This window comes from Acartia tonsa, chromosome 8 (assembly GCF_053477335.1).
Source record: "Acartia tonsa isolate MP-2025a chromosome 8, ASM5347733v1, whole genome shotgun sequence".
NCBI classification, from domain to species: Eukaryota; Metazoa; Arthropoda; class Copepoda; order Calanoida; family Acartiidae; genus Acartia; species Acartia tonsa.
Genome location: NC_137267.1, coordinates 3247314 through 3272836, shown reverse-complemented (window position 1 = coordinate 3272836; position 25523 = coordinate 3247314). Strand labels below are relative to the sequence as shown.

Genomic DNA, 25523 nt, shown 5'->3' with positions numbered 1-25523 from the left:
GTTTCAATCCAGCTGAAATTTATCAAATTCAAAGCCATACTGGATAATAATTCAGACGCGCGGACAAGTTAAAGCAACCTATCTCGCAACTTTGTTTTTAAATCTCCAATGTCATAAAAACGAGGGACAACAAAAAAAAAAGAGAGTAAACAAAGCTTTGTCTTGTGTGTTTGTTTTCTAATGAAAAAGAATTAGTTGCTTCAGCAAACATTCTAGCTGGAACAAGAAATGAACAAGGATGACAACATCCATACAAATATAAAAAAACGTCCAAAGTGATGTAAAAAGGGTGTTTATCCCCCCTAAAAAATTAGAAGAAAAAAACACATTAGGTTACCACCTTAAAAACCTCTCATTTTACCCCACTCAAAAAAAAGCTTGGATGTCCTAGACAAAATCCAGGAAACAAACCACACAAATCAAAACTCAATAATGTACTTGAGTAGCTTTTTAAATATTGCTAATTAGAATATATCTTTCAATATTCGTAACTTGTTCCAAAAAAAGTTTTAAATGAATTAGGTAATTTAAATCTACAAAAATAAAATGGAGTAAAATAGAATTTAAAGTGTAAGACGTACAGCTACCCATCTTATATAAAAGCTTTGCTACTAAAAACTCAGGGAACTTAATGGATTAGATACTATTGTTGGTTGAAAAGTTTGAACACTACTAGTTTAAACCAACCAATCAGGTTTTTAAAAAGTACCCAAAGTTTAAGCCAACCAATGAGTTGAGGTACTGACCATAATTTACAGACGAATGTCCCCTCCCTCCTTTAAGAACTCAATATAAAACTAATTAACTGCCAAGTTTAAGTCCACGAATTTAGCAACAACAAAAGAAACTAAAATGGACATTTTTTCTGCATCTTTAAAAAGATATATTTTTTAGTAGCGAAGCTACTCTATAATTATCTTTGTCTGTTCGTCAGTAGGGCAGTCCGTTACGATATGGAGAATTGTGATTGTTTTGGTGGCTGCTATTCAAGGTAGACGGCTGAATTTCTTTTTGTGATAATTGCCATACCAAAGCATCTAGTATGTAATTTTCTTGGTCCGTCGGTTTGTGCCTTAATGCTACAAAATATAAATATTATGCAATATATAAAGAATTTGAAAGGTTTCGTGATTTCCCCTAAATATTATTATTCGTAAGTAAACCATTTCCTCTTTAAAACACCTCTTGTCTGTATTACTATCCAGGATTTTTGTACTTCGCCACTTATGGATGTTGTCATTCTTGTTTTGTTTTAAAATAACAAGGATGTAATTGTTGACGCGCATGACACTCCAAAACTAAATATAACACAAAAATCCCAAACCTTGTCGTCAAGCAATACGTCCAAGATCCATTTACAAAGGCAATAAAAAATAATTCTAAAGTTTTACCTTAGTCTTTTTAGGTAGCATCAAGGCGTGGTTACCAGTTTTCCATGCGGCATAGGCTTTCAGCCTCTGCTTAGCCTCATCTGCTCCCATCACAAAACCTTTTACCAACCTGAAACATTGGTTTAATCAGGGATATTTAGGGATAAGACAATAGATGATAAGTTTAAATTTTATGAAGGGGTATATTGTATTTTGTATTTGAATCCCAGCTAAGGGGGAGAAGGGTGAATAAAAATATGTGAAAAGACCAACAAAAATTTAAAAATAAAGATTACATACCTAGTGAAAAAAATTTCTCCATTTATCCCTCCCTAGGGGGAAAAAATAGAAAATAGGTGGGGGGAGCACCTGAACCTGGAGGCCAAATCCAAATTTTTTTTTATCTAAGAAAAATACATCCCAAAAGTAAACTTTTTCCCCAAATAACCTGTCCTCTCACTCCTAAGACAAAGCCTATGCAGTATGCACCCTGTTTATGCAAAAGTGTCAGAACTTACCCCCCCCCCCCTTATACAATTGAATATACACCCCTGAAGATTTTAGTAATAAGCTTACCCAGACTTGTCCGTGACATCTTCCTCCGGGTCTGGAGGTATGAACTGTGCAATAACGGGAGCTGCAGGCTCCAGCGGGGTTCCATCTATGTCATCACCTCCCCCCATCCCAATAAACGGGTTACCTAAATAGTTTCATTAGTAAAAATAATGTTATTTATAACAGACAATTTTCCTAATATATTAAAATAATCATGAAATTAGAACCAATTTTTATCCCCTTAGGTCTAACAAACGGATTTTAATCTGATAATTTTTCATTTTAATATCCGAGGAAAGCTGTTTTATAGTACGATGCTATAAATCACTATTAAATTCATTTTGGTGTGCAAAACTAAAACTTATTATCTATTACTTTTAGTGGAAAATATTAAAAATCCGATGAAAATTGGCAAAGATATACAATGCCAAACTTAAAAAATTTATACACAAAGGGTAGCCTGGGTATTTTTAAAAACTAAAATTAGCCTAGGAAAAAAAAAGAGTTACACACGGACAGACACACATACAGATAATAGCCATAAAATTTTCTTTTCAAAAGAGGCATAACAATGTATTACCGTCCATATCAGTGGCGTTCGGCGCCAGTGAAGGCCCAAAGACGGGCAGTTCGCCGGCAGCCGATTTGTTACGGCTCAGCGACCAGGAGGCGGCAGGTTTGATGGTTTCAACGCCCCCGTCCGCATCACGGGAACGTTTGAGGAGTACTGATGGAGGTGGCGAATCTTCTCTCTCTGGGCTTGGCTAAATATATACAAATATATATATATATCCTTATAGTAAAGTAACAGAATGTCTTTCTGTCTCTTTGTGTGTTTGTACCAAAGGATCTCGCTAACCGCTGAACCGATCGGGCTCTCCTTAACAGTGTAGCTTCTCAAAGGTCCCGGGAAGGTTTATAGCTATTTTCTTGGTGGGGTGGACACCCCCAACCCCCACAAAAAAAATGAAAAATACCCCCCCAAAAAAATTAAGATTTTGGTTTTTAGTAGAAAGTGAGTGACCTAAGAGAAAATAAGAAATCAAAGATAAGCTAATTAACTTAACGACCATTATGATTTAAAGACTTTTAAACCAAGAAAATATTCTAACATATAAAAAAAAGTGAATCAACCAGATCATCTATAATACAAAGTAGAACAATGTCTATCTGTCCGTCTGTCCCTTAAGATCTTGGTAACCACTGAACCGATCGGATTCTACTCTTCAGGGAATATATACCTACTGGTCCTGTGGTGGTTTTAGGCTATTTTCTTGGGGGGTGAGACACCCCCAACCCCCCAAAAAATAAAAAATCCCCCCCGAATATTATTTTTTTTTCTTGCGTGCGTAGGTGTACCTATTTTGTACAATTTTTTGGGGCAGCTCTAATTTTTGTTTTCCCCCGAAAATTTTGAAATTGATACTGGGGCAGCTCCAATTTTTTTTTTAATTACCTCTTGGGGCAAAGCCCCTAGAGGCTAAGGGCGAAGCCGCTAGCATATTATATAACACTAATACTTGAAATGGACATAGGGGGCTTAACCAAACTAGGTATAGGATTAGCTTCAATCTGCAATGCATATTATGGATGTATATTTTAAGGAATACTCTTACTTTATCTTTAAACTAGTATCTTCGATCAACAGTTGGAGGGGTTTAAACAAAAAAATTAATCAATTTTAGGGGGTTGGCAGGGCAATCATTTTGGGATAGGGATTTCCCACTCCCCTGAAAATAGCATAAAGCCACCACAGGACCAGTAAGTATATTCACTGAGAAGCAAAATCACATAGGTTACCGATAACTTAAGCTTCAGACAAACATCAAGCTGATAAATTCACTAAGTGAAAAAGTCTTTGATACTTCTTAGCTATTTATTGAAATATATTTCGGTGGACATTGCACCCTCATCAGTCTAAATGACATAAATCATATTAATTTAATTTACATATTAAAAGATAGGTAAAAATAAAGAAATTTGTAGATCTATAAAGGCAGAAAATGTTGCTAAAAAAAGAAGAAAATAATATGATCAACCTTGAGTTTAGTTGGATGTTAAAAGTAAACTGGAAGGGATTTTTTTAGCAAGAGACAATATCAGCAGGGGGGGGGGGTGTTTAAAATACATTGATATACATGAATTTTAATATTTAACATTTTTATATGAAAAAAACTATTTTCTTTTTTTATTAAATTATCATTCAAAATTAAAGCTTACTTTTATAGATGAAGTATTTAGAATTAGGTTATGCTGCATAGATACTGTAGAATAAAATTAGTATTTAAAAGTCAAGCTTTTATACATTTTAGGTTATTTTGAAAAAAACTATTTTATATATGGGAGTAAGCTATCATTTACTATATCTATTATAGTACTCCAAAGATTTTTAAAGAAGTAAATGTTTATACCTACATAATTATGATAATAAAAATTTTTCTTATAAGTTTAGGTCTTGTAAAATAAAAAAAATTTTAATTGCTATTAGCTATCATTTACTATATCCATTATATTGACAAAAGATTTGTATTTAAGAGTTAAACTGTTTATATATTATTATTGATAATCAAAAAAACATTTTTAAAAAGTTTTTGTGGAAAAGATTCTTTGATATTGGAGTTAGTTATCATTTACTATATCTATTATATTTCCAAAAATATTTTTTTAAAAAAAAGATATAACTCTAGGTATATACATAAATATGATAATAAAATTTAAGTAAAATTTTTTAGGTCTTGAAAAATAAAAATAATTTTATTTTGCCATTAGCTATTATTTACTATATCCGTTATATTGACAAAAAACATTGAGCAAATTGTTGGAAAATTTCTTTTTAAAAAAATGAATTAGTTCATATTTTCATTTATTGTTTTATTATGTAAACTAAAAGAAGTTTTTTACAAAATGTTGCTGTACAAACAAAAAGTGTAAAAAATTAATTAGCTAATCATTTACTAATTCTATTATCTATTATTGAGGCCAATTGTTTTTGTGTTGAATAGATTGATACATCTTGCCTCCATTACTGAGGTGTATATTCTATATTGGATCCCCTGCTCAGGGGGGTGGGGGTTGGAATAAAAAATAGGTGGTTGGAGGGGAAAAAATGTAAAATTTAAGAAAACTGAAAACATTCAGACTGGCCAGCCAATTTTGAAAATAAAAAACGTACATAACGTACACAAAAAAAATACGTTACGTACATAAAAAAAGTAAAAAAACGTACAAAAAAACGTACATTCCTAATAAAAATATATTAAATAATTTCCTAGTTACCTATTATCAATACATACTACAAGTCTACTAGCAGCTACCTGTAAAGTAGAACCATAGCGAACTGACAGACACAAGATATCCTATTACTCTATTTAAAAGAACTAGCGTCTACGCTCCTAAAGGCCTCTAGGGGCACTTGAGGAGGGGAGAGTTGAATTCAATAAAAAACATAGATGACAACATACATAAGTAGCGAAGCTTAAAAGTTATTTATAGACATCTGAAAAAAATTAACTTAAAATCAGTGAGCAATCAAAATTTATTTTTGGGGGGAGGAAGTAGTTTTTTTCTAAAGTCAATTTCTCTTGGGAGGGTGGATAGTGATACTCTTCCCCAAAATAGTTATAAAACTTCCAAAAACCTATGAGAAGCTATCCTGTTAAGGAGAACCATATCGGTTCCGTGGTTAGCGAGATCCTTTGGTTCAAACAAACAGACATCCTGTTATTATGTACAAAGTATATCCTATTATAAGGACCAGCGACTACGCCCTTAGAAGCCTCTAGAGGAACTTGATTAGGGGATCGGAGGGGAGGAGTTGAATTCAAAAACCCATTTTTTTATTTAAAAATAAAAAGTAAAAAACAAGGATGACAACATCCTTAAGTAGCGAAGCTCAAAAGTTATGGATGGAAATCTGGGACCTATATAAACTATAGAGTAGTGTCGTAAAAAATAAGCATTTAACTTATTTAAATAAATCACAAAACCTTTTAAAAATTTATAATAACGTGAAAATCTAGGAATAAATTCAGCCCCCGAACCAATAAGCAAATCTCAATGAAATTTAGTGGAAGTATTAAGAATGAAAACTAATACAATCCCTGAAAATTACAACCGTCTATCAGGAATATGAGTAGAGAAAATCACAAAAACCTATACATCTAGGAATCGATCTAGCACTGCAACAAATAGACAAACCTTAAAGAAACTTTTTGAAAATATGTAGAATGTGAATTTATTTATTCCCTGAAAATTTCAGCCGTCTATCTTGAATAGAAGACGAGAAAACCATGAAAAAAAGAAAATCTAGGAATAGATCTAGCACCCCAACCAAAAGGCAAATCTCAATGAAAATATGTAGAATGTGAACTTGTTCAATCAAAAAATAGGAGCCGAGAAAATCACGTTTCTCTGATAGCATTACGGACTGACAAAGTGATTATAGAGTAGCTTCGCTAATAAATTTTTTAGTGAGGGATTTCAATTTTAAAAAGAAAGAAAAAATAGGGGAAGGGTGGTGATTTTTTTCTAAGAGTAATTTCTCTTGGGAGGGTGGTTGTACCCTCTCCCAGGACCTATGAGAAGCTACCCTGTAAAGGAGAACCATATCGGTTTAGCGGTTAGCGAGAACCTTCGGTACAAATAAACTGACAGAGAGACATACATCCTATTATTACGTACTAAGTATATTCTATTAAATAAAGTAGTAAGTTTTTTGTCTGATGCTTAAGATTTTCATAACTACTTCACACAGTTACCGAGATGGTTTTAGGCTATTTTTCCAACATTTTGAATACAGGTTCTTGAAGGGATTTGGAAGGACAGAGAAAATAGCCTACAACCTCACAAAGATCATGTCGGTTCAGCAGTTAGCGAGATTCTTCGTTACAGAAAAAAAGGATTTATAGGATAAACAAATAATAGGATATAGGGTTATTTTGTCTATTGCTAAAGATCTCAGAAAATACTAGTCTTTAATACAAAGTAAATCAATGCCTGTCTGTCTAAAGCTTAAGATCTTGGTAACCGCTGAACAGATTGGGTTCTAATCTTCAGGGAATATATCTACTAGTCCTGTGGTAGTTTTAGGCTAATTTCTTAGAGTGTGGGAAACCCCCCCCCCAAAAAAAAAAATCAACCACCCCTCAATTTATTTTTGTAAACTAATGCAAATCAGCGGGGTGGGGGAACCCCCACCGCACCCTGGGGCGAAGCCTAAATGAAAAAAATAATCACAATCTTTTTTTATATTTTTTTTGACAAATTTCCAACAAACGGTTCTATAAAAGAGGGATACGAAGCCTCTAATCCTAGTAGAAAGTAAAAAGCTTTAAGTGTCCCTCCCCCAAAGAAAATAGCAAAAACCATCACAGGACTATTAGGTATATTCCATGAAGAGTAGAGCACAATAGGTTCTTTGGTTACTGAGATATTATACAGACGGACAAGCAGACGGACAGACATCATTCTACTTTGCATTATAGATAATATACTATTTTTGTAATACTTTTTGTACAAATACAAATAAATATACAAATACTTTTATACTTATATTTGATTCTTATTCTTTAAAAACTGAAGATACCAAAAAATAAGACTTCTTAATCCTACACTGTGCACCATATGATATCTCGGAAAATTTACCCAAGTATAAAAAGAATTTGAAAAAAATTATCGTAAAATCTATTAAAGGGTTAGTAGCATGAAATGCATTTAAACTTGAATTTAGTCAACTGCATATCTCTTTCTGTTCAATAGTTTAAACTATATCTATAGGACATATATTTCAAATCCATAAATTTAAACTGTAAGTTCTAATAACATATATGCATAATTTACATACATATTTTTGTTCTATGAAAATTGAAGATATTATTGAATTTATTTAAATAATACACCTATTGTTTTTGCAAAAATTTTCGTACAAAACATACAAATTACTTTTCTTCTAATATTTGATTCTATTTATTTTTAAAAAAAACGTAAAACGTACAAAAATACAAATTTCAAAATACGTTACGTACACATATCAAAATAACGTCCAGAACGTACACAGATTCGATGCGTAACGTACAAAACGTACAAAACGTACACTCTGGCCAGTCTGAACATTTTTTCCATTTCCCCCCTCCTTGGTGAAAAAACTAAAAAAAAATGTGTGGTAGGAGGGATAAAATAAATAAAACTTAGAGTTCTTTAAATATTTTTCCATTTTCCCCCCTACTTGGTGAGAAAAAACTAGGGGGGGGGGGGGGGGGGGGGAAATAAAAATTTTGTAGCCGGGGAAAAAAAATAAATCTTGTGCAGAATATAAACCCCTGCAGTATTATATAAATTGAAATCTTACCCTTGAAGGTGAAAACGGCGAGTAAACATCAGCCGCTTCGCTGGCCTTAGGTTTAGGCGGCTGAAACAACACATCCACGTCATCCATGGGCGGCGCAAATGCAGGAGCGAATGGAGAGGGGGCTGGACCATGCAACAGACCCCTGCTGGGGTTTGGAGTTAGGCTCATCAGCGAGGGTGGAGCACGTCCCAACAGCCCTGTTGCAGAATAAAATGATTCATTTCGTTTGCAATAGAGTTAAAAACAAGGATTATCATATCCCAGAATAAAATTAACAAGCTATGTAAGCATTTTGATTAGGTCCATGTAGAGTAGTGTTTATGGACAGACATAGAGGTTTTATAGAAAATATTTTCCAGTATGTCTTCGAAACCGTTCGATATTATTATCCACTGGATATGAACCGGTTTTCAGCAATACTGAAAATTATCGTATAGCACCGTATTATAGACAATTTTCCACGAGTATTAAAATAAGAATTATATTCATAAAATAAATACAGTTTTGTTATTTGAAATGAATTTATATATTTCCTTTGCCGGATCCGAGCAATCCTCCCTTGCCAATACCAGCCACAACTGGCTGCTGCATTGCTGGAGCAGCAAAATCTGCAGCATTGTTTGCAGCTGGCGGATATTCCTTTATGGGGCTGCTACCAAAACCACCACCGCCATTATTAATGCTGGGCGACAGCTGTTTCGGAGGAAAAATGCCACCGGTATTTACATTGTCCATGGGGGCCAGCGGCGGTGGTTGGGGGGTGTAGGTTTCCCCGCCGCTGCTGTATGCGGCGGATGGGGGCGGTGGTAATGGCGGAGCGTCCTCCTCTGGCACTGGGGGAGGGATGGAGGCGGGTGGCAGGGGAATGGAGTCGGGGAAAGGGATGTCGGGGAGGGGGAGCTCCCCCGGTAAGGGGATATCCATTTTTGGGGATTGCTGGTTTTTTTTATCGACTTTTCACAATCTACTCAGAGATTTTAATAATCTGTAACAAAAATATTTTTTTTTTCAAAGCAAACTAAATCAAATTAAAACTCCCTAAACCTTTCATTCATTCATAATATAACAAAGACAGATATTAGAATTCTTAAATAATTTTTAGAATAGAACAGCAAAGATTTTAAATAAAGATCTAGAAAATCTTAAGGTTTATTAAGTACATATGTGTAATGTTAATATAAAGAAAGTTAAAGTTTTTTGATTGGAAAGGATGTTCTTTTCTAAAACTCATTCAAAGAAATTCATAACAAAAAATAAACTAGGTATTAAATACAAACTGATAAAATAAAAAACAACAATATAACTAAGATTAATAGAGAGCTTTTCGCGGATATTAAAATGAAAAATTAAAAGATTTAAACCAGTTTTGTTAACCCTAGCTAACAAAACTTATTGGTATTATTCCTATAAGTTTTCATTTTAATATTCGTAGAAAATTGTCTGTAATGCGATGCTATACATGATTTTTCAGTATGGCAGAGTACATGTTCTAATCCAGCGGATATCAATCGGTTTCGAAGCCATACTGAAAAATAACTTTTTTTGCAACTTGCAAGTGTATCACCAATAAACATTAAACATCCCCTCCCTCCTAAACTTATTCCCCTTTGCAAGATAAAGGATTCTATCAACTATGGCAGACCACAATGGCAAAGTTAAGTAGATTTTAAAAATAAAATAAGTTTTTGAAAAAGCTTATTTTCCTAAAATTAATATCAATGGTAACTAAAATTTAACACATGAATCAAACTAAGTAATATAATAAACATATTATGATAACAACAAAAAATATTTTTCTACATTTCTAGCTATATACCTATACATATATATTTACTTTTTAATATCACATTTTATTGCATAAATAATTTAAAAAGCTATCTGCTTTTAGATGATTGTAGAATTTGTAGATTTTTAAAAACAAAATATGAAAAAATAACACCTAAATGAAATTTCATCTTATTCTCAGGTTAGCCATTACGACTCCTACTATCAAGCCAACTAGAAATTTTCAAAATATTTACAAAATACCTAGTGTAAAATCTAAACTTTTTTTTATAAAATCTTTGAAAAATTTTATTAAGGTACTAGCGGCTACTTCCCTAAAGTCGACCCCTCACCCCAAATTAAATTTCATAGAAAATTTTTTTGAGGGCCTTCGTTTTTTTTCGGGGGAGAGTCCTTTTGAGAGGTTGTGATACCCTCCCCAAAAATAGTTATAAACCTTCCCAGGACCTATGAAAAGCTAAATTGTAAAGGAGAACCATATCGGCTCAGAGACATCCTGTTACTTTTATATAAGATACAAATTCAAAACAAAAATCTTTGAAAAAATCATCTTTAATAACAAACTTTTACTTTTTTCCTCAACATAAATATGTATAATAAAATATTTATTCAAGCACCTGTAATCTAAAAGATAAAGGGAATTCCTAACGTGACATAACTTTAAATTTGAATAATTTTATAAAGATATAAATTGTTCTATTAATCATCCCTTTATTCCTTAAAAACTTAAAAATACAAATTAAAATTGATTAAATCAAGACAGGTGTAGAATATCAACAGAACAAATACAAGTAATTAAATAGTAATTTAAATAAATACTTTGGTATTTAAAACTCTTAATTAATTTTATGTAATATTAATGAGATTTTATGAAAATTTATTATGCTCAAATGATGATAAAAAAAACATAACAATGAAAACAAAAATTAATAATTGCACGATCATTTTTAACAATTTCTAATTATGTAAATTTTTAGCATTTTTATAGCACTTTCAATTAATACACTGTGGGCTACAATTGAATCAAGACAAAAGTAAGTGCCGAGCCCTGGGACCTATGTAGGGTGAAAATAGACATAAATCCTTGATGATTCCAGGTGGAGACAAAATATTTTAGCGGGGTCTTTTGGTTTTTTTTCAATTTAAAGTTCTGAAAAAAAATTGAAAAAAATATGAAAATCTTTAATAAAAAACAAACAAAAAATAATTTTCAATATTTTTTTTTACTAAAAGATACAAACAACTTATATAAATACTATAAGCTTTAAAAAAATCACAATTTTCAAATTTAGACTTTCAATATAAAGATTTGTAGAAAAAACCTAACAACAAATTCTAACATATTTCTGATCAACATAGCAATAAAACATCTTTTGCAAAATCTTTATCATCAAAAATAAATAGCACTTACTAAGGACTTTTTTTCATTTCAACTTATACTTTTCACATTAATTAACTTTAAAGATTGATTTTTTCTAAAAGAAAGGTTGCGTGATTTTTTTATTCATAATTAATTGCCTAATTTTGAGATTCAGATAAAAAACCTTACTGCTTTATATCATTGGATACTCTACTAGCAGCGGCTACGCCTCTAGAGGCATATAGGGACGCTTAGGTTGGGGGGGAAGACGAACCCCCCTTACAATTACAGCTTTTTTAAATGAAAAAGTTAAAAACATTTATTTTGGAGAGTTAATTCTCTTGGGATAGTGATGGTACCCTTCCCCAAAATAGTTATAAACCTTACCAGGACATATGAAAAGCTACCATGTAAAGGAGAACCATAGTTCACAAAGACTCACATAGAACGTGTTACTTTATTATAAAGATACATATATACACAGAAACTCTACAATCAGAGTATGTCTGTTTGTTCATCTGTCTGTATAAAAACATTACAGAATATATTTATTTGGTACTAGCGGCTACGTCCCTAGAGGCCTTTAGGGGCACTTAAGAGGTGAAGAAGGGGTTTAATTCAACAACTAGATTTTTATTTTAGACTTAAAAAGAAAATGTTTTTTTTGTGTGTTGTGGTCCTTTTTTAAGGGGCGATTTCTCTTCTCTTTCTCAAAAGAAGTTATAAACCTTCCAAGGACCAATGAGAAGCTACATAGTAAAGTAAAAAAAGAACCATATCAGTTCGTAAGCATCAGAAAGATGGACAAACAGACATCAATCTATTTTGTATCATAAATAGTGCTTTAAAGTAGGGAGAGAAATATCATCTGGAAAAAAAAATTTTCCTATCGTTTAAAAGTTATATCCCTGTATAAAAAAGATAGGATGTCCATGTGTTTTTTCTGTCTGTGCCTAAAGTTCTTGCTAACCGCTGGACCAATTTGGTTCTTCTTTATTGACCTATCTTTTAGACTGATAATAGGATCAACATATTAAGGAGTAGTTTAGTGTCTATTAATCCTTATATAAAAGTAAAAGTTTCTGTGTCTGTCTGTTTGTGTGTGTGTGTGAGGGTGTCTGTCGGTACCGAAGATTCTTTGTAACTGCTTAACTGATATAGTTCTTCTTGGTTCAAGTTTTTCATGGTCCTGAGAAGTTTTGAGTTTAGAAAAAATTAGTTCCTACCCAACATTTAAAAAAAACTTTTTCTTTTACATACTAAAACTGAAAGTAGGGGAGGGGTCAACTTCCCCCCACTTGTCAAGGGCCCCTAGATGCCTCTAGGGGCAAAACCGCTAGTGATAAAATAATTTTTATCTTGAATTATAATTAAATTGTTCTTTTTCCATTTAATAAAATATAATTGTAATTATCAACCTCAAAGAATATCCAGAATTAGGTAATTGGATTTAACAAGGGAAAAAGACAACATCCATAATTAGTAAAGCTCTTAAGTTTAAAAGAATACAAATAAAGAAAATAGTAAGTGTAACATACAGATACAAAAATATATTAATCAGAGCGAGATGGGACAATGGTCTGTTTATTAGACTAGTCCCCATAGTTTAATATAGGAATTTGTTATTCGTTGGCTTAACTACTTAGGGGACCTGTTGCGATTTTTGTTTGGTTGGATTATTAAATTAAGTGCCCAACATTTCAACCATTAACTTAAACATACGGATGGAAGGGTTATACATGTAACATATTTGGGAATGTAAATCAATTTAGCGATCATTGTCTTATCCCTTTAGATCCCTGAATAGTAATTAAAAATGATCAATGGTTCTTTTTTTTCTATGTAGCTTCTCATTGGTTCTTGGAAGGTTTATAACTTATTTTGGGATGGTACCTCCACCATCCTAGGAGAAATCAACCCCTAAAAAAGGACCCCATTTCACACACAAAAAATAACTTTTTCTTTTTAAGTCTAAAATAAAAATCTAGTTGTAGAATTCAACCACTTCTTCCCCTCTCAAGTGCCCCTAAAGGCCTCTAGGGACGTAGCCGCTAGTACCAAATAAATATATTCTGTAATGTTTTTATACAGACAGATGAACAAACAGACATACTCTGATTGTAGAGTTTCTGTGTATATATGTATCTTTATAATAAAGTAACACGTTCTATGTGAGTCTTTGTGCACCAAGGGATCTCACTAACCACTGAACCAATAAGGTTCTCCTTTACATGGTAGCTTCTTATATGTCCTGGTAAGGTTTATAACTATTTTGGGGAAGGGTACCATCACTATCCCAAGAGAATTAACTCTCCAAAATAAATGTTTTTAACTTTTTCATTAAAAAAAGCTGTAATTGTAAGGGGGGGTTCGTCTTCCCCCCCAACCTAAGCGTCCCTATATGCCTCTAGAGGCGTAGCCGCTGCTAGTAGAGTATCCAATGATATAAAGCAGTAAGGTTTTTTATCTGAATCTCAAAATTAGGCAATTAATTATGAATAAAAAATCACGCAACCTTTCTTTTAGAAAAAATCAATCTTTAAAGTTAATTAATGTGAAAAGTATAAGTTGAAATGAAAAAAAGTCTTTAGTAAGTGCTATTTATTTTTGATGATAAAGATTTTGCAAAAGACGTTTTATTGCTATGTTGATCAGAAATATGTTAGAATTTGTTGTTAGGTTTTTTCTACAAATCTTTATATTGAAAGTCTAAATTTAAAAATTGTGATTTTTTTAAAGCTTATAGTATTTATATAAGTTGTTTGTATCTTTTAGTAAAAAAAAATATTGAAAATTATTTTTTGTTTGTTTTTTATTAAAGATTTTCATATTTTTTTCAATTTTTTTTCAGAACTTTAAATTGAAAAAAAACCAAAAGACCCCGCTAAAATATTTTGTCTCCACCTGGAATCATCAAGGATTTATGTCTATTTTCACCCTACATAGGTTCCAGGGCTCGGCACTTACTTTTGTCTTGATTCAATTGTAGCCCACAGTGAATACGATAGAGGTATTTCAGATATGATTTCAATACAATCAAAACTTATTTATGTAGCGAAGCAGATTATGTTTAGGTAAATACAATCTTAACCCCCTCCCTTCTCCTTTTTTCAAATCATTTAAAACCCTCATCAATTTAACTTGATTTTGACTTAATTGTTCAAAAAGCTTCGCTACTATTGAGCGAAATCACCCTTGTTGTATAAAAACAAATAATTTTTTTACAAAACCAATTTTAAAATTGTTGATTGATGTCTTTTTGAGCAAAGATAGGTAAGGCATTTTTTAGCTTTGGTGAATAGCTTACCTTTTTTATCCAATATCCTGTGTTATAAAAATACCTGGTAGTTTCATACTGTTTCATGTTTTTAATTGACTAAATGTATTATTGTCTGTAATAGTTTGTTTGCTTTTATACAAATTCTATTCCCTCATATTTCTTGTCAGCAATTTTGACTTCTGGCAACAGAATTTTACCCTGGCACAGTATACAAATCATAATTTTATTAGTTAAGATAAGTTTGAATCGAGAAAATTATTTATCAATCCTACATTATAACTTCAATCGAAATCGATTAAAATCGAAGCCTAATGAATATCAAAAACAGCACACCAATTAAAATAGAAAACTCTTAGAGACGGTCGTAATTTAAAAGGCATGAACTTTGTCTGAAAGTTCTTTTTAAATTCCCAAGTTTGATGATAAGTTTTATCAGTTGGGGTCAAAGCATTCCCCTTTTTTTCATGAGATAATCTTTCTAATGTCTTCATTTTTGCCACGGTTTGGGTTAGGTACCTTTCTATAACTTCTAAAATTATGATATAAGTTCCTGAATATTGAATGCCATGATGTATGTTGAAATATTTCCTTGGAATTCCTCTGATTTTAAAGCAACTATTACTTCATCCTAAAAAGAAAAGGTTATTGGCAAAAACAAGGACGATATTGTCTGATAGTTTCCAAACTTTATTGGGGACAAAAAGTGCAGTTCAACCAGGAGAGACAGTATTGAACAAGTACCCAAAGTTGTATATCCGCTTTAACTTCTTTGTTAGCTAAAAAGCATTGGGTACTTTTTCATTAGTTGGTTAAAAACAAGCAGTATCCAATAAGGGGGGGGGGGTAATGCAACCATCTCGTAATCAATGTATAAATGGCACTTTTGCATGAGTAATCCTTGGTCGGTCTTTTTTCCCTAAATCGAACAAAAAGTTGGAAAAGTAACAGCTATCGGCTGGCAGCTCAGCCGTTTAGCCATTTTTTGGCTATTTTTTAGGCAAATCCATCACGAAACTTATCTCCACGTAATACTTTTTCCCGCTCTAAAACGTTTTCAAACGGTTCTAGCCGGTACTAGAAATCAAAAAATGTTTTTTTTGTATCATTTTACATGATTTAAAGCAAAAATATGTTACAAATGTTGATTCCTATGTAATTTATGAAAAAATACATTCCTAAAAATAGCAAAAAACGGATGAGCCGTTAGCCGTTACTTTTTCAACTTTTTGTTCGATTTGGGGAAAATGAACCTACCACGGATTACTCATGCAAAATTTCAGATCGAAAATCGAATTCTAAGTGCCAATTATACATTGATTACGAGATGGTTACATTACCCCCCCCCCTTTTAATCTACATAGTACATAAGGGGTAATTTGTTTACCGTAATTGAGAAATGGGATGTATAAAAATTTATTTTCCATAGTCTTATCCCTTAATACAGTTATTAACCAACCTATCTAGATTTGTATTACTGTCCCCAATGTTTTAAAGCCAACAAATAAGAGAACGTGTGTATTAAACTTTGGGTACCTACCACTTTAATTTAGTCTATTTCCCCCCCCCCCTCTCTGCAAAAGTAATCTATTTGAACAACAATCATTCTCTAACTCGTTAGCTTAAAATTTTCTAAAACATGTTTTGATTATGGCTATCAACATTGGTGGCAAGCATCAATTTATATTCTATTGTCTTATCCCTGAAAAAGCCTGATTCTCACCTGGGATCCAGGAACAAATTTGAAAGAGCTAAACCCATGGGTGGGCACCACCTCTCCAATTGTTTTATATTCTATGTTTTTAAAATATTCGTCTGCTATGATCATAATGTTGCTGCCACGCTTCTCATCCTCGTTGTCATCATACCTGGAATAACAAGGATGATTTGTCACTAGTAACGCACCAATAACAATGTTTAGTTTTTGCTGAAATGGTATTACTGGCACAAGTAGTTCCCTTTTAGGACAATCAACTTCTCTATTGGGTAACTATGTCTGTTAAAGAACTAATTTCACTAGTATTAATATCACAGGCCTGACATAGCAGCGGTAGCAAGCATAAATGACTCAAAGTGTTACCTTTCACTGCTGACCCTTCTTGGCAAGAAAAACCATTTTTCATGGACAGGACTCCAATTTACAGCCTCGTGTATCACATATCCTAGTAAAAAAGGTTAGGTTAGTTTTCTGAAGTGCCCTGCAGGGGGTAATGTTTAAAAATACAATAAAAGAACCTATCTCTGAATGAATCTTTATAACCTAGCCTGTCCTAACCTAAAATGAGCATAGAAACAAAGTTATTTCAAACAAGATAAGTAAAAATGAAAAAAAATTAGCTGTTCTTTTCGTGTATAGAATACAAACCCTTAAGCATCTAACTGTTGGGGAGAAGGGTAGGTATACAAATGACGAGAAAGTATTCAAAAAGGATAAAAGTATGTTTGTGGTCTATTTCAATCGTTTAAAAAATTACCTTACTGATGTATCATTATTTATTACCTGGATCATGGATATTAATAGCTTTCCTAAGAGCTTTGTACTGATACTCCCAGTCAATATGCTGCACCTCTCCCCGTTTGTTTATCTTCTTGACAAACATGGGGTGTGTGTTAAGTATGGTTCCGTCTCTAGTTGTCCACTCCTTGCCCAGCCCTCCCAGCCACAGGTAGTCTCCTTTCACTGTACTCCATTCAGATTTAAATTCCTGTAAAAATAAAAATTTGTATTATTGTATACTATTATTGCAAGGATTTATATTTGCCGATCAAACAATTTGAATTTTGGATCAAGGAAAGAAAACGAAGTTTCGTCGTATTTTCACAGTAGCTTTTAATAGGTTCTTTTAGGTTGGGTTAGATAAATGTTTATGATTGCTCCGCATGGTTCCCCGCAAGCGCTGGAAATAGGAGAAAAACTACTGTAAAAATACGACAAAACCCGCTACTTTTCTTTCCATAATCCTGAATTTCTTTTCCCCCTCCCTCCATTTCTTTCCCAAAATTGTTTTATAATTTGGAGGGGGGAGACGGGGCATGATGGAATTTACACTCCCTCATTAGTGTTAAATTGTCCAAAAAGTTCTGTAAATATCTAAGGAACTTCATTAATAATGAAAAAGTAGGACAACTGCCATAAGAAAGCGTGTCCATTATCTCTTTACGACACCCCTAGATAATAAGACTTAGAAAGCTTATGCCCGAATAAAATCCTGCACATATCTAACTTATAGTGTTTATATCCCAATGAGTCAACCGTGTAAAAACAAACATTATATTCTACTCAAAATATGTTTTACCTTGGTTTGATTGCCTGGACCATCGGAAAGAATAACCCAGGGCACAACTTTACCATCTATGATCTCGTAAATAACACCAGTCCTGTTTGTATGGATATTAGTGATGGGTAAATTGACGAGAATTAATCACAACAATTCCAGTATGGCTTCGAAAGAGATCAATATCCGCTGGATAAGAACCAGTTCTCAGCCATACTGAAAAATCATGTATAACAATGTGTTAAATATAAATATTAAAATAGATATCATAAATATTTGCCAGTTTGTTGGCCCAGGCCTTCGACCTGTTGGAACTAACAAAACTGGTTATAATCTTATCTGCGGAAAGCTGTCTATAATACGATGCAATAAATTACTATTCTCATTCAATTTCACCATCCGGCCTAATAATATCCATTCCTATCATCGACTGTGTATAGTTTGCCATTGTAAACACTGAGCTCTGACAACTCCATGCCTCTGCCCCCAGCCCCCAGGGAGCTCTTCAGTTCCACAGCTTTCTCAGGTATACTTATGTCTACTTTAGAGTTGTCGAAGGTTATTCGCAGCTCTCCATATCTTAACAGGGAAATTTCAGTTGCGGAATTATAAATCGTATTTAAGTACTGAACTCATCAAGAGGGGCGACATTGAACTGTAAATTATATTGGAAACCATAAAATATAACCACGTTATCTTATTTGTTGACTAAAAAACTTTGGATACTTTTACAGAATCTTAATTGGTTAGTTGCAAACTTTTCAAGGTAAATTCAATCTTCAGAAAGAGGTAATTTTGTTTATTGACATTAGAGATGTTTAACAATTTACAGACCCTTAACATCCATAGACAATAGACATCCATAGAAAAATACTAAATAGATAATTTGCCTACCTTAAATAGCTAGTCCACTCGTTATCCCCCGATTTTGAGCTTTGATCAGGGTCTGCTATAATTGCTATCTTAAATATCTTGATGTCCCCGGAGTAGAGCACGTCACTCAGTGGATATTTACCACGCGCGTCCGTGTGAATGTGGTCGTGATCCTATAAAGTTTTACAATTTTTTTCGACCTATTTGGGCATAGAGGGGTTGAGAATAAGTATTTTATTTACCAGTTACATTTAGAGTTATAAGCCCTTCATCAGAAAAGTTATTTTACTTATATTAACTCCCACATCCTTTCCCTAAGACAATAAGGTCAATGCTGTCAACCAAGGAAGGGAGGGGACATTGAACTACAATTACACTGGTACTCAAAGTTTTAAATAAACAAGTTCTCTCACTATTTGGCTTCAAACTTTGGGTACTTTTACTAAATCTTGATTAATTGGTCAAACAAGCAGTATCCAAACTTTTCAACCAATAGTTTTAATCTAAAGAAAGCATCAATTCTAGAGTCAAGGCATTCTACTTTACATTTTAAGCAAAATATTTAACATAGCAGTAGTTAGCATGATATATCAATAGCTTTATTTAGGACACAGCTTGGGCCGAGATTCGAACCATTATGTAAAAAGAAATCACTCACCCAATTATCATATGGAAGGTGTTTGGATTTTTTCTTTCCGCCAAACGAGGAATAAAATAACAATAGTAAGGCTATCACAATTATGCTTACAACTGAAATTTTTTTGGTATGAACATATTTTTCATTTTAAGAAGCTTTTAAATCAGTGTCTTCATATGCATCTTATTGTGTAACAGTCAGTTTTTTATTTCTATTAATAATGTATAAGGAAAATGGGTAGGTATTATATATTTCTATAAAAATGTTGTTAGGAGATCAATATTTTTATTCTTTTTAAAAAGCTTCACTCAAGAAGATACTAAAGTCTATTCTTAAATAATCATGTAATATATTTAAGTAAAACAATAGAGGGGGGAATGGGCTAAATAATAACCATGGACCCAGTCCCGACTTTCAATTGTGTTTCTAAAAATCAGCCAATAGCATCGGAAATATTTAAACAGCCAAGTCGCTATGAAAAACAGCAATTCGCTAGCAGACGAAAAATGTCCCCAACACTAGATCCGGAAAATACCTGGATTACATATCTTAACTTATACATTTAATTGTTATATAATAGTTAATGAAATATTTATTGTGTTAAATAATGTTCATACAATTTCCTAAAACTAGATGTGGTCTAAAGTGTACTGTTGAATTCCCTAATCTGAAATATTAGATTAATATTAACAAAATGACAAATTAAATTCAACTAAATGGATGAAAATTTTAGACGGAAGAGATACCTATTGTTATTTTTAATTCAAACTTAAACTAATGTTTTTAAAAATAGAATCATAAGTTTTTAAGAACTACAACAAGATACAGAATAAATGAGTGTACCTGTAAGCTAAAGGTGTAGAAATGGCTTGCCTCCATTCCCTGACCCCGGAGGCAGGGGGTCGCCACTCGTACTCATATCCCCCTGGGCTGCCAGGATTACCCCCGCCCCCACCAGCCTCTAGTGACACTAAACTGTTGGCTAAACAAAATAAAAACGTTCAGCTACAAGATCAAAAGAAAGGCCTGATAAAAACTTCTGACAAAAACTATGTGGCCTCAAAATTTTACTAAAACAACGCAAGCACAGGCCATTTTTTTATGCATTTCTTGCCAAATTTGAACAGTAATTAAGGCAAAAAAGGCAATTTTAGAGTGACAACTAATAATTTCAAGTCAGAGATTTAAAGGGATAAGACAATGGCCGATATATTGATGCACATCCCCAAATGAAATTACACCTTCTGTAGGTTACAATTAGTGGTGGATACGTTTGAACAATTAACTTAATGAACCAACCAATTAAACTTTAAGTTGCTAAGCTAACAAATAGGAAACAGTTAATATAAAACTTCAGGGAGTGTAGTAATAAGCAGCCGTATGTCCCCTCCTTCCAGCTGTGCTTAAGTGAAGCTGCGCTACTTATATAAAGAAAGTAAACAAACCTGATTTAGATCTTGACATCATCCTATTCTACACAGACACGTTGATAAATTCATTCAGGATGGTCTGAAATATTCTAGGGATGGAACAATGGACAATATATAAATCTTCTATCCCGAGACCGATTCGTAAAGCCCCAAACATGCAGAACTCAAACGGTTCAGTGGTTATCGATCGAAACTACATTATATTAAAAGGGAGTTTAAATTGACAAAAAGGGAACACAAAGATTAAACCAATGAACGATAAATAGATGTACATTATTCTATTTATTAAAGTTTTTAGTAGAAAAGTTACACTTCTATTTGATAATCCAACGATTATACAAAATTTGAAGAAAGTACACTACATTTTTAAACTATAAATTAGATAAGGTTAAGGTAAAACTTTGAATACCAGTAAAATTTTAAAACATTGGCCCGTTTCAACATATTCTTGATTAATTAAATTACAATTTTCATTTGATTGGAAATTAATTTATGAAATAAAAAGAAAACATAACACGCCAGCACAACGCGCAAATTGTTCAATTTTGCCGCGTACAGCGCTGAATTCGGCAATTTTTAAGACCAAAACAGAGTTGCCACCTTGTTTATTTGTGTGTGAATATTAATTTATGGTCTTGGATTAGATTTTTTATTCTTGGGTGTACAACAGTACATACATAAAAGAACAACAATAATAAATTGATTGAAAGAATATTATATACATTTATATATAAGGTCAAATTTTATTGAAATGGTCATTTTATATGAAAATTTTATTTTCCAATTGCAGTTTTCTGAAAGGTAGGAATTATGCAGTAAAGTATTCACACATTGTTTTCATACAGGCCGTTTAAGTCTTGCATAAAAGATGTTGTAAAAAAAAACAATTCTATTATAAGAAGTTGTATGATTTTTTGTCTGAAGATCCTGGAAATCGCTTGTACTTTATAGACGGATTTGTAAATGCCATGGGAATTGGTTTTCGACTACTTTCCCCCATCTTTCCCATTCCTTACCCTAGAAACTAGGGGCAAACCAACTATTATTGCCAAAAGCTGAACAAAAATTCATCCCTCTTAAACAAAATAAGTACAAACATAAATTGGAATAGCACCTTTTGGCTTTACAATTCTAAAGCATACCAACAATTCCCAGCAAGATATTTTGCCATGGAATTGCCTTCGAGCTCATGCAATTTTTGTGCAAGTCAAATGCTACCTCTTATCCCCTTTGCCATGAATAACAACAAAAAATTTTGGCGATAAACATTGGAAAATCGTCCTCTCAAGCAATAGGTAGCATGAAATTTCTCCATCAATATCGTAGCAGAGTATGAGGGGAAGTTGCACAAATTAAAGCCAAAAATTATGTTTGGATAAAAACAAGTAACATGTTAAAGGAAGATAAAAAAAAAAGGAGATAGGCAGACAATGTTAGTTATATTTTTATTAAAAATAAGCTTTTTAGTCATTTCTAAAGAACTTCAAAACCCTAAACATCTTCCTTGAACCAAATTAAACCAGAACCTTCTTACAAAGTTATTTGGATGAATACATGTGAAGGGATTGCTATAATGATAATGCATTTTACAATTTGTGCAACCAGATTGCTATTCAATATCATGTGTAATTATTTGATAATATTTTTGCATATATTCAAAACCATTACTAATAAATGTTTAGCTAACGAATTAATCTTAATTGTTTCTATTTATAATCATATTAGTATCTCTATAGGGAATGGAGGGGGGATATTGCTGCACCTACAAGTAACATGTATGAGTTTGCTGCATCTACAAGTGACATGTGATAAGCGCTGCATCTACAAGTAACATGATCCAAAAATATTATTTCTGTTATAATCATGAAGAAATCTCAAATATTATGTCAAACCTATTTACTAAATTTTTTTAGGTTCAATTTATTTTTATAAATTATATCCCTGTTCTGCTGAAACTTGTGAAAGAGACTTGTAGTGTAGCTGTTAATATTGTTATTAGAAGCTATCCTATAATATAAAGTACTAAGCTTTTTTGTTTGTAGTGAAGGATCTCGCTAATCACTGAACCGATGTGGTTCTCCTTTAGAGGGAAGCTTAGTATAAGCCCTGAGATGGTTTTAGGAAATTTTTTTTTATAAATAAGTCTGGGTATGATTTTAAGCTATTTTCTGCCCTTCAAATATAGAGCCCCTAGATGCTAGGGGCGCAGCCGCTAGTAAGGAACATAAAGCTATAAAGAACACAGTGGCGTGCGAACCGAAGGGGGCGTTTGGGGCAATCGCCCCCCCCTAGCGACCAAAACGCCCCCCCCTGCCCCCCCCTAGCGACCGCCCCCCCTGCCCCCCCCTAAATGTTGAAAAATGCCCCGTTTTGCCCCCCCCTGGTAAACAAAAATGCCCCTTTTTGCCCCCTACCCTACAAAAAGCAAAACTCTCCCAATTTCCAAAAAAAAAGATCAAGAAATACTCAACAAAAAATTTTTTTGGCGCTTCGCGCCAAACAGACAGTTACTATTCATTTAACCTTAATAGGAAGTATCTTTTTTTGTATAATATAAACTTTTTACCAAAGAAATTTTGTACATCCCCAATGATGATACACAAAATTACCCCTTATATAGATTACAATTAGTGGATGAAACGTATGGAAACTCAACTTAATTAACCAACCAATCAATATTCCATTTAAGTCCCAAAAGATGTTGAGCTAACGAATAAGAAAATGTTTATATGAAATATTGGGGACTAGTTTAATAAATAGCCCAAAACACCTTCCCTCCTCCCTGCATATTTGAAGAAAAAAATTTGCGCTTTGTGCCCTTCCAATTGGTTTCTGCTTTTTATCACATTGTATAAAAACATTTGTAAAAATCAAATATTTAATCAAAAAGTTATTTAAATAAAAAATAAATAAATAAAACAAAATAAAACAGCGTTGATATTTATCTAAGCCTTTTTTTCAACATTGTATGTCTGTCTAAATTAATAACTATATATGATGTCTTATGATGTTCAGGATAAGTTTATAATTTTTTTGTGTACATACTCTTACAAAAAGACATGTTTTTTTTTATGGCAATTTTCATTAAAGAGCCTTAAAACTAACTACACTCTATATTCCTAACTTGTTAAAATACGTCACTCTTGTTGTAGTTAATTGATTTTAGTTAAAAGAGGAAATAAATATTTTTCGGTGCGCTTTGCACACTGCCCTAATAAATCCTTGAAAACACCACTTCATGAAAAATTGACATATTGTTAAATTGCCATTTGAAGAGGGTAGGATATGTTGATATAACTTTTTATCTTCTCTATAATAACTATGGCTGTCAGTTTGTAATGCTAATGGGGAAATGTAATTTTCTTAACTGCAATTAAAGATAGAAGGCTAAAACTTAATGTTAACACTCCCAACATTATGGAGTATAATTAAATATTAGAAATTTCTGGAGGTCGGACTGCTTTTTAGGACGTTTTTGGCAATTTTGTATCTTTCACAATTCCCCCATTGTTTGGTCCAATTCACAAAATTTTTGTAGCTAAGGGTATCAAAATCAAATTTCGGGTATAGTCCCTTTCGTGACATTGCCTCTTAATTTCTTCCCTATTTTCACAGTAGCTTTTCCCCTATTTATAGCCCCTGTGGGGCCAATTGCCTAACCCTGCGGGAAAATCACCTAACCTAACTTAACCTATAATAAACTATTAAAAGCTACTATGAAAATACGACGAAATGCCCCTTAAGAGGCGTTGCCACAAAAGAGACTATATCCCAAAGTTTTCCATATTTCTAAGAGATTTTCATATCTGTAGATGAAAGGACAAGTATTTTTTTTTTATTTTTTACAAAGTTCTTTATATCTTTGGATTTTATAGCACAATAAATTTTTTTGTGGATTATAATATCAAAAAAATAAAATCTCTTGTTGTTCCAAGCATCTAGTATGTAATTTACTTTGACTGTCATCACACAACATACAAGAAAAAGGATTTGTGACTTTTTCTACCTAAAATATATATTTATTTAAACTAATGCTCTTTAAATCTTCTTGTCTATATTCTTATTAATGATTTTTTGTGCTTTGCTACTTATAGATGTTGTCATCCTTGTTGTCATACAATAAAGAAATATTTAAAATCAGTTCTACATATTAGGTTTATTTTTGGTAAATTATTTCCAAAATGAGTGTTTTTATCTCCCCCCCCCCAAAATTTTTTTAATGGGGTTATTCATTCTTCCTGCTGAGATTTTATAACATCCCCTTCCTCCCATAAAAAATGTTTTGTGGTGGGGGGGGGGGGGGGTGGAAGGTTAAATTATCTTCTGTACTTTTTTTTCGAAGATGCTTTCTAGCTCCCTTCCCTTCGGTCATTGCAGGGTGGGGAGAAGGGATGGGGGAGAAGAGAGGGGGGGAAGAGATGGGGGATATAAATGGGAAATAGGGATGGGGAAGAAGGGATAAGGACTAGAAGGCCCATAATCAAATAATCCCACCCCTTAAAACGCCCTTATTTAAAATTAGTATATATAATCAAAATGCCCCCCCCTAAAGCAAAGTGCCCCCCCGGGGCACTTTGATTTAGGGGGGGGCAAAATTTTACAAAATCTTCAAAAT

General features: G+C 32.9%; 2 protein-coding genes and 1 long non-coding RNA gene across 4 annotated transcripts in view; all 3 read right to left on the bottom strand.

Moving 5' to 3' along the window:
• LOC145325822 (uncharacterized) overlaps positions 1 to 9206 on the bottom strand; it is a 37995-nt gene extending 28789 nt beyond the window's left edge. Inside the window, exons 1-5 of the mRNA XM_080168782.1 lie at positions 8807 to 9206; positions 8272 to 8470; positions 2506 to 2689; positions 1947 to 2070; positions 1392 to 1500 (exon numbers count right to left, since the gene is read on the bottom strand). Coding sequence (XP_080024908.1) covers positions 1392 to 1500; positions 1947 to 2070; positions 2506 to 2689; positions 8272 to 8470; positions 8807 to 9195 — 1005 coding nt within the window. The 5' untranslated portion in view covers positions 9196 to 9206. The remainder of the gene's footprint in view (positions 1 to 1391; positions 1501 to 1946; positions 2071 to 2505; positions 2690 to 8271; positions 8471 to 8806) is intronic.
• A 49-nt stretch (positions 9207 to 9255) lies between these two features.
• Positions 9256 to 19658, bottom strand: LOC145325823 (soluble calcium-activated nucleotidase 1-like). 2 transcript variants are annotated; one of them, XR_013881603.1, is made up of 10 exons: positions 19500 to 19658; positions 18863 to 19014; positions 18391 to 18547; positions 17990 to 18073; positions 17194 to 17398; positions 16774 to 16855; positions 16417 to 16561; positions 15250 to 15324; positions 14758 to 14897; positions 9256 to 11046 (listed from the first exon to the last, which is right to left on the bottom strand). XR_013881603.1 is itself a non-coding variant. In XM_080168784.1 (9 exons), the coding sequence occupies exons 3-9, from the start codon at positions 18442 to 18444 to the stop codon at positions 14829 to 14831; spliced, it is 714 nt and encodes a 237-aa protein (XP_080024910.1). In that variant the 5' UTR covers positions 18445 to 18547; positions 18863 to 19014; positions 19500 to 19658; the 3' UTR covers positions 14566 to 14828. The 2 variants fall into 2 exon arrangements, 1 of the variants encoding a protein (XP_080024910.1); XM_080168784.1 differs by lacking the exon at positions 9256 to 11046 and having other exon boundaries at positions 14566 to 14897.
• A 359-nt stretch (positions 19659 to 20017) lies between these two features.
• Positions 20018 to 21041, bottom strand: LOC145325821 (uncharacterized). The gene is made up of 3 exons (XR_013881602.1): positions 20924 to 21041; positions 20322 to 20460; positions 20018 to 20145 (listed from the first exon to the last, which is right to left on the bottom strand). It is a non-coding gene; the product is annotated as an uncharacterized LOC145325821 (long non-coding RNA).
• Positions 21042 to 25523: the final 4482 nt, after the last annotated feature.

What these genes read in the sequence shown, in the direction of transcription:
- LOC145325823 (XM_080168784.1), bottom strand. Translation starts at nt 18,444, where the DNA reads ATGGAGTTGTCAGAGCTCAGTGTTTACAATGGCAAACTATACACAGTC. An exon ending in AATTTGTTCCTGGATCCCAG is followed by an intron (nt 15,325 to 16,416) that starts GTGAGAATCAGG and finishes TTTTCTTTTTAG; the next exon opens with GATGAAGTAATAGTTGCTTT. An exon ending in ACATCATGGCATTCAATATT is followed by an intron (nt 14,898 to 15,249) that starts CAGGAACTTATA and finishes TGTATACTGTGC; the next exon opens with CAGGGTAAAATTCTGTTGCC.